The sequence below is a fragment of the Spea bombifrons genome, chromosome 2 (genome assembly GCF_027358695.1).
Source record: "Spea bombifrons isolate aSpeBom1 chromosome 2, aSpeBom1.2.pri, whole genome shotgun sequence".
Taxonomy (NCBI): Eukaryota; Metazoa; Chordata; class Amphibia; order Anura; family Pelobatidae; genus Spea; species Spea bombifrons.
This window is the reverse complement of record NC_071088.1, coordinates 128,814,043-128,823,629: the sequence shown is the minus strand read 5'-3', so window position 1 is coordinate 128,823,629 and position 9,587 is coordinate 128,814,043. Positions and strand designations below refer to the sequence as shown.

The window sequence follows — 9,587 nt, the reverse complement described above, 5'->3', positions numbered from 1 at the left end:
TTACCAATTGCTTGTCTGCTATTTCTTCCTGGATGTCACAACATTACCTGAAACTTAATCTTTCTAAAACTGAACTCATTATCTTCCCTCCTTCCATCTCCACCCCACTACCTGAATTCTCTATCACCATTAACAATACGACTGTCTCTCCTATTAACCAGGACCGATACCTTGGAGTCATCCTTGACTCAAACCTCTCCTTCATCCCTCACATTCAGTCCCTCGCCAGATCCTACCTAAAAAACATCTCTCGCATACGCCCATTCCTCACCCAAGAATCCACAAAAACTCTGGTTGAGTCACTTATTATTTTCCATCTTGACTACTGCAGCACTCTTCTAGTTGGCATTCCACTGTCTCGACTCTCTCCTCCACAGTCTATCCTAAATGCCGCTGTTAGGCTTATCTTCCTTGCATGACGCTCCTCTTCTGCTTTCCCACTCTGTGAAACCCTCCACTGGCTCCCGATTACCTTTAGAATTAAATTTTACATCCTGGTACTGACATATAAGAGCCTCCATAACACTGCTCCTCCATACATTTCTGCCGTCATAAGCAAATACTCTCCTACTCGAACCCTATGTTCTTCCCATGGGCTAAGGCTCTCCTCCTCACTTATCGCCTCTTCCTTTTCCCGTCTACAAGATTTCACTCGGGCTGCCCCATATCTCTGGAATCTACTCCCAACTAACCTTCAGCATTCACTCTCCCTCCCAACATTCAAGAAACATCTAAAAACCCACTTCTTCAGAGAAGCCGCGCCATCTTAGCTGCTAGAACCTCCTTGTCACTGATACGACCAGCACACTACCTCTCACCCTTTCTCTGTGCCTTATACCCCCCACACTACCTCTCACCCTTTCTCTGTGCCTTATACCCCCCACACTACCTCTCACCCTTTCTCTGTGCCTTATGTTTGTCACCCCATTCCTTCTAGACTGTAAGCTTGTGAGCCGAGCCTCTCCACCTAATGTATTGGTTTGTCTTAGTCTGTCAATTCCCGTCTTGTCAAACCCATTGAATTTATGTATTGTATTATGCGCTGTGAAAATTGTTGGTGCTATATAAATAAAAAGGTATTATTATTAATACTCCATGGGGTGGGTTAGAATTGAAGTAAACCTGGTTTTATTTAATTTTGCTCCAATAAACTTTAGGGCTACAACAACTAATCGATAAATTCGATAATGAGAATCGTTGTCAACGAATTTCATTATGGATTAGTTGAATCGATTTTATTGAATATAAGATGAGGGTTTTTTTTCAGTGAAAGTTCCCCTTTTTTTAAAATAGACGCTCCGTTGCTCAGTCATAGAAGCTCCAACGAAAGTGCCAGCCAGCGCAGATGTCGGAGTGGCATATCAGGGGGGGTATAAGGCATATCAGGGGGGCAGAGTGGCACTTTTCTCAATCATAGTTTTTACTAAATATGAAAAAATAGTTTACCTACAAATTAACAGACTAGTAAAACTTTTTTAGGTATTAAAACCTAGTTTGAGAAATATTGTGTTTGGGTTCTTGTAAAACATAGCTTTTATTATTATGTCAGTAAAATAAGAAGGCGATTAGAGAAATGCCAATAGAGATGTAATGTAATGTAATGATGAAAGTAATCGTGAGCTGCTGCCCTAATCAGCTTCCTTTATCTGTAGACCTCAGTGTGTTTATCTAGTAGAATGGATTAAAACACAGCTAGAAAACACAATAGAAGCTGTCCGAAAATGGGAATAATACGATATTAGCAATAAAAATATTTTAGTGGAAGTTCCCCTTTAACTAGATACCCTTAACCGTTTAGTAGCTAAAACACATCTTAGGCAAACCAATAAGATTGGGAGGGGTGATATATAGGGGTATTCTGCTGAATCCCTCCATTCTTATCCAAGGAGGGGGCATAGTGCTAATTTAAAGAGAACACCCAGTTATCCTATGCATGTCCCTTTAAAAATCTGCCAATGTCTTCACGTTATTATGCAGACTTTGCCATAAGAAAACGAAGGCAACTTATGGTGGGAGGTGGATACTGTTTCCATTTATAAAATTAAAGAATTCATTCTGGATGCAGCAAGCAAAGCCATGACGACATCGAGCATCTGTGGCCCTGCGTTCACAGGGACTTTTAAACCTGGCTGCCGCTGCGTGCAGATGGCACAGTGACAAACAGTGTGAAGAAGCAGCACGGAGACAAAAAAAAATTATATATACAGCCAGGGACAAAAATATAGTCAGGAAAAGAAAACCAAAAGCCACGCAAAGTTCTCCTTGGGACTGAAGTAACTTAAATTCTTGCAATGTAAACCTTCACACGTCCCTTTAATTATTATAAATCCCAGCTGAAAATTGAGCATACTTTGAGTGATTTACTACAACAGATGGTGAAAACATAATTTCATTTGTATCACAAAGATGTAACGGCATGAACCGTCTGCATGATGCTTTAAGAGCATCATAAAATATTACTACTTCATTTCAATATATATGAATGGAAATAGATTAAAACTACAAAAAAACCTTTTCAACTTACCTGTGCTAATATTTTATTATTATAATACAGACGACATATTGACTAGGTAAAAGCCAGAGGGGGAAAACAATGAAAAATAAACGGTAACGCACCTTTACAGCGGGATCACTTTCTTTTTCGGCAGAGCTCTTCACTTTCCAAGCTTTTTCCGAGCTGTCTAATTGAGACGGGTTTGCCTCCACCCATTCCTCTTCCGAATCCTGGAATACGAGACACATCATTTAGTAGTTTGGTCTTTTTTCCCCTCCGCAGACTTTCATTACTGGGTGATTGAGACTTAGTCATTCTACTGTTTACCACAAAGCGATAGCAGATACCAAAATAATGACGCTCTCAGCTGAAAATAAACATCACAGCTCAGCACTCCAATTTATTTCTATAGAATTTACATTTAATTACAGCATGAGGATTTTTGTCCGCCTGAAACACTTTCCAGTGCAATCATAATATATTCTGAACGGAGTACCTGGGAACTGCCATCCGAATCTTCATTCTTCTCTGCTTTCTGCTTCCTGCTTTTTTTCTTTTCTTTCTTTGACTTTTTATGCTTATCTTTTTTCTTCTTTTTTCCAGAATGTTCCTAAAGAAAAACCACACATCTCAAATTCAGCAACGCCACACAAGGAAACCACATATTTGGAGGTGAGATACTCAGAAGTGTACAGATGAGAAAAAAATAAATTATATATATATAAAAATAATAATAAAAGAAAATAAAAAATAAAAAGTACACAAAGAAAAGTTGTAAGAAACCGGGCATGGCCTTGGCTAGATTATGTAAGCACCTAGTGGGGCCAGACACATTTGTATCATCAAAAGCAAGCACACAGGCAAGCAAAAGGCATAGTCAGTTGGGGCAACAGTGCCTGCGACACTATGAGGCGTGAATAATTTTAATATCTTCCTGTCTGGACACTGGATAGAGGACAGTATCAGTCTCCTTCTCCAGTGTTGTCCAGTTTTAAACTGAACATATAATCGACATCACTGAAGACAATCTAAGTGGCAAAATAAGCATAACGAATCAGTATTCTGGTCTGATGTCTTCTCCATTACCCCAACCCAACTTTACAGCAGAGGGGCAGCGTAACAAAAGTGGGGATATTTTAATGCAGATCCTGAGCACAGGTATTTAAGATGGTTGGGAGGGGGAATACACATCAAGCGGGTTTCCGATACACAAATATTGCCGTAAAATGTCAGATCTGGATACCCTTACTCGTGTTTCCCTTATCTAACTAGTGCAACTGGAATGTATTCCCTCTATACAAGGCTCAGCACAAAAAAAAAAGTTTGTAGACGGCTATACCATCCGTGACCAGGTTTTCTAAGACATAACACGGCGTTCAATTTTCTTTGCCAAATCCGCGGGAATAGCTGATGGCAATTTCCCTATCGTGCCACGTTTAACATAAGCAGCATTCAGGTGAACGAGTCCTCACCTGTTGTAATTCCTCTAACCGTTCATTAACATCATTCAGCATCCAGGTGTCCTCCCCTCGTAGCCGTCTTTGCTCCTTACGTTTCTCTTCCTTTTCATACTCTTCTTGAGCCTATATGAAGAGGCATTTGCAAAAAAGATCAATATTCAGTAACATAATAATTCAGTAAGAATCTAAACAAAATACTACATCGAACGAATACCGTATCTAAACAGATAACTTGATATAGGTAGGTATGTATTGGCAAGAACAGATAGTTTGGTGTTCTTTGGCATTTAGTTGGAATAACTTGTGTTCACCAGCCTAGGCTTCAGAATTGAATTTTCAACTCCCACATATTGCTGTGCATTACGCAGCTCTTCTTAGAGGGGAAACTCACTGGTTTCATAGTGATATCAGAGAGCAGAGTTAGTGAATACAACAGACAATAGCAGGAAAACATGGTTTTTATTAGCTTGGTATGATTGGCAATGCTGCTTAAGAAAACAAGTAGGTTTTACTGCATTGCCTCGTGGCGGCTGACGGGGAGAGGCTGCTGGTAATGAAAACACTGGCATTACAGAGAGTATAATTAAAAGGCCGGTGAGCACTGCTTTGCGGCAGCCTCCGATAGGTTGGTGTTATAGAGGGTATAACTGGGGGCGCGCGGGACGACACGGGCATCAGTAGGATGTGTGCCCCCCATTCCTCTGCAGAACCGGTACCTGGCGCAGCAGCTGCTCCCGCGCTTTCCTCCTACTTTCCTTCTTCTCATCGATGCTCCTGGAGCTTTCAAAACTGCCCTCGTACGCCGACATCACCTTCAGGTTTAAAGAGAGGACACAGTGAGTATAACGCTGCGGTGCCACTCAATGAAAGATCACAAGGAGCAACCCAAAGCGATGGCAGCCATTACTGATCCGACTGTTTTATCCGTAGCCGTAATGTACACAGAAACACTTTATCTGTGAGACGTGCACCTAACACAACAAAAATCACCGGTCGCCAGAACTACCTGCTTTGTCCCTCCATTCCATTTGAGTGTTTTTTTTTTGTTATTATGCCCCTTTAGAAGCCGATTGAAGATGCCTCCTTACCATAAATAAAAGTTACAGAAAAGCCCCCCCACAAAACAGTCAGTCTGAATAACCCTAAGTAACCTAACTCACATTTAAATTAAACATACACACATACGTACGTACACACACACTACACGTACACACGTACACACACTACACACTACACGTACACACACTACACACACTACACGTACACACACACACACACACTACACGTACACACACACACTACACGTACACACACGTACACACACACACACTACACGTACACACACGTACACTACAGGAAGCACTCGAGACACTTCAAGCTGCTAGACCCCCGGAATATACCATTTATGCTGACCCTAATAAACCGAGTGTTAAGGAGAGACTAAGACAGCCTTCCGCTGTCACCACTATGGATGGGTTTGCATATAGATTGCGAGCTCTTTGAACCCACCACAGCTTGCAATGAATAAACCATGGAGAGGAGTAGGCATTTAAAATCAAGCCTTTGTTACTTACTTAAAACGTGTCACCGGTAGCTCCGCACAACTCTTGTAACTCAACAACAGTTCCTGTTACTGATGTCGCGCTCAAATCTCGCCCAGGTCGCGCCGATATGACGTCACTCGCAAGCAACCTATCATGGAGCGATGGGTTGACCCCTACTTATCTGTTGTGGTCTCGCGGTCAGTGTACCCATTAACACCCGCTATTCCGGTAACCGAGGGCAGAGGTATCGGTCTGCTAACACGCACTAGCACGCTTAGAATGCGCCGCCATATTGCTGCCCCCGGAAGTAGGTGTAGTCAGGCGACAGACGGTTGCTGCTCTGTGAAGGATGCAGGGTTGCGGCGGCTGTGCGTCGCTATGGGAAGGATTGTATAATATTTGAGCTGAAAGGCGAGGATCATCCTATAGGGATATACATTATGCCTTTTTACTGGCGGTGTCCTATAGTTTACTCTACCCCTCACCCATACCATGCTTACCAAGTGTCCTTATTTAGGAGACACAGTCCCTCTTCTCTAGGGCTCAGAATGTTTGCTTGGTATAAGGGTATCTCAGTGGTCTGATACCAGGAGGATTTGCCCAACGAGGGCACTCCAAGGGTTAACCCAAACCCTGAACTGTGTCCCCATAAAACATAACTTTTAATTATAATGAAAATGACAAAGTGACTAAATTGCCCAAAGGAAATCAGGAAAAAAAGTCTACAATAAATGTGTCGGAAAAATATTCCCAGGAGGGGAAATACATAACCAGCCTCCGGGTTACAGACGCTTTTTAATTTGCATTATAATTAAAAGTTATGTTTTATGGGGGACGCATTTCAGTGTCTAGTATCTCAGTGGCCTGGAGCCCCAAAAGTGACAATAATGTGTATAGAAACAGAAAAATAAAAACACATGTTTTATATATATATTTGTTTGTTTACAGAAATAAATCACAGTAGGGTCTCTGATCTGGTTCAATTAAAGAAGCCATCAGTTATGCTATCATCATATCGGGGTATCAGGCGTTATTCTATAAGGTATGTAGCGGGTTAAATGAATATGAGCGATCCCTGCGTAGCGCTGGGCAGCCCTGCAGCATGTAGGATTCATACGCATAAGAAAATGGTTATATGGTATGTGCTTTCAAACAGGTAGATATATAAAATAAACACAATATTCTGTTTTTTATGTATTTTTATTATAACACCGTAGACGTCCTGAAAAGAGTTGCTATATTCTTGGTAGTTACAACATATCGAAAGATTTTTTAGAAAAAGTAGCCACAACTCCAGAAATGATTTCTTCTTTTGGAGCGTGATGTCTTCCCCGAGCGAATCACAAATAATGGCCGGAGGAAGGCAGTTATCAAAACTGTTTGGTAAACGGATATCAGGGGCTGAGATGTCTCTCTGCAGGGATTACCTTTTTTCCTGGAGATGCCTTTGGGATCTCTTTTATAACCAGATAGGCATCACCAGGGTCTGTTTAATTTGATTGTATTTCATTAAGTGTTTTATTTGGGGGGGGTTACTATTTTTTTAAAATATTTTGTATTTACTCTGCTAACATAGAAACGTGACAACAGATAAGAACTATTCGGGCCATCTACACTGCCCATTTCTCCTGATGTAAAGACTGAAACCCTGGTCATGGTTAAGGATACCCACATGCCTATCCCATGCTTCTGCTGGGCGGCTATCACACGTATCTACCTAGCGCTCACTCAGTAAATTAAAACTTCCTTGTCTAACCCTTTAACCCTGTAGTTGTACACGAGATCAACCGGCACGGGGGTGAAAGCAAAAAAAAAAAGCAACGTTTCGGCCAAACAGGGCCTGTTTGGGATTCCTTTTCTTTGTTCGTGTGCCTCAAGAGGGTTTTTGCTTTCCCTTTTTTTCCTGCCAGCACCCAGCTTCCTGGGAGTTGAGTGCAGAACCATTTTTTCGTTTTTACGGTATTTCTGGAGGTGTCAGCATCTGACGTCTGAACATTTCTTTGGTCATTCAGACAGCAGATAAGTGTATCTCACGCAGAGAGACCAGTCAGGTCAGAGGCTTTGACGCTGGCTGACGTTTCCCCGTCGTGTCCTCGTGGTTATTTAGGACACTTCTTTTCAGACAAAATAGTATGTGATAATGTCATTCGGGGTTAAAATGCAGTGCAAACCCCATCAAAATAGAACTCTGATCACTGTTAAAATCCTTCTTGATCAAAAGTTGTTTCCATTCCTTTCCAAACATCTTCCCCGACCTAGAATATTCTAGCACTTGATGTGTGGTATACGGGGGGGGCTGCACACAGACAAAGCCATGGTTTGCTCCCAAAGGTCGCCTGAAGGAGACGGCTCAAATGTGTGTTAACAAGAGGTTAAAGAAAAATGTGCTGTATATATCAAGACTATTATGATGCCCGATTGGAACAAGCGGAAGGTAATGTGGATATTCCACTCGGAGGGGCTGAGGTCTTGTGCTCTGGGCTCTGATGAGCTCCGTTTGTGAGTTCCAACGCACCGTACAAGCCCGGCTTAATTGTGTTCTTACAGCTGTGACAGAAAACAATGGGAATACCTGAGATTGGCATTCGCTTGTGTAATGCGCTCATTAGCCCTTTGATGACAGGCGTATTAGATGACAGAATAAATTACTATTCTTTGCCGTGTTCGGCCTCTTAATATTCAAACCGTATCGGCGTGCGATCAATGTCTCAGCGCCTCGACCAGGAATCTCATTACATTTTCAACTAATCCATGAAATCGTTGGTGGCCTCCGATGCACCCACGCTCCCCATTAACCGAGACACGCTTTATTTGCTATAGATTATCACGGAAATAAAAGAATTCGCCAGGGAAAAAGCTCGCGTTACATTGGAGAACAATGAGGCCAACGGCGTTATTATTTCCTTTAAAAATCAAATATATCTCGTTAATTCGCGCCAAACTGATATTTTTATACAAGATCGTTGGCGTATTGAACCGCGTTAAATGTGATGTCTTTGCTTGTGGACAATTGAAGGATTCAAGGTGGTTGTAAGCTGGAAATGCAGATAAAACACTGTCAGCTGAGATAAAGGGAGTTTCGACTTAATACAACACTTTTATGGCTGAATCGGTTCCACACAATCAATATTACCGTCGGCGCGGAGACATTCTTTATTCCAGTGCATCACTCGCCTTATTTTTTGTGATTTTTTTCCCCACCCTCTGGGTATATCTGTCAGAAAGCCAAATGAAACGGTCATTCACAATCCCCTCGTGCTGAGCGAAGCCACCTTGTCTTATATGCCTTCCCAAAAACACAGAGCCAATATTTCAACTTTTTGATGCATGTATATATTTTACACCTTTAAAAAAATATATAAAAAGGTTTGCTAATTTTGTTGGTTTTGTCTTCTGAGGTCTCATCATCCATTCCAACAAGGGGCATTTGAATCTCACAGTAATTACATCTGCTACTAATGACTTCTAACCAGACAGACGCATGGGGAGGGGAACCCAGAATTTCGCATTTTGTCACTGGTCCAGGTAGCCCACCTTCCCCACCAAAAATCCAGACGTACATAAAAAAGTGCTCATAGAGGCTGGGATTATATATTAAAAAAAATACCTTCACCTGCCAGCCAAAAGTTTGATGATGGAAAGTAAAAATGTGCAGGGAAGGGTCTATTGGTGCTTCCCCCCTTCTCTGGGGTCTCTGAAAGCCCCGGGCTTCATTTATTCCCCACCTTGAGGCCAGAGGATGATGTTTTCTGCGGTCACAGGTGCTCAATGTTAGCCAAGAAGTGATTTGTATAATGATTTCTTATAATGTAAATGAACGCAGCATAACAGGAAGGCTATAACCCGGAAACATGTTACAAATGCATTTAAGTTTTATCCGCTAAACTGTGATTATGGTGAAATGAAACACCTAATACCTACCTCGCCCAAAGATATTTAAAATAACATGTTACAGACAAACCGCACGGGTAATAAACAATCTCACGGAAGCTCGAGCTCGTCAGCGGGGAACTTGACGCAACTTGGAGAGCTGTAGGATTCTAGTGCAATTTTCATTAAATGATTGTGGGATAGATTCATACGACGCAA

At 41.8% G+C, this 9,587-nt stretch overlaps 1 protein-coding gene across 2 annotated transcripts in view; it reads right to left on the bottom strand.

The window, feature by feature from the left end:
* Positions 1-5,782, bottom strand: part of CWF19L2 (CWF19 like cell cycle control factor 2) — a 60,268-nt gene extending 54,486 nt beyond the window's left edge. Inside the window, exons 1-5 of one of the 2 annotated variants that reach the window (XM_053456470.1) lie at positions 5,676-5,782; positions 4,671-4,766; positions 3,967-4,077; positions 2,991-3,104; positions 2,617-2,724 (exon numbers count right to left, since the gene is read on the bottom strand). In XM_053456470.1, coding sequence (XP_053312445.1) covers positions 2,617-2,724; positions 2,991-3,104; positions 3,967-4,077; positions 4,671-4,763 — 426 coding nt within the window. In that variant the 5' untranslated portion in view covers positions 4,764-4,766; positions 5,676-5,782. Of the gene's footprint in view, positions 1-2,616; positions 2,725-2,990; positions 3,105-3,966; positions 4,078-4,670; positions 4,767-5,528; positions 5,646-5,675 lie in introns of those variants that run through there. The other variant, XM_053456469.1, reaches the window with a different exon arrangement.
* Between the last annotated feature and the right edge of the window lie 3,805 nt (positions 5,783-9,587).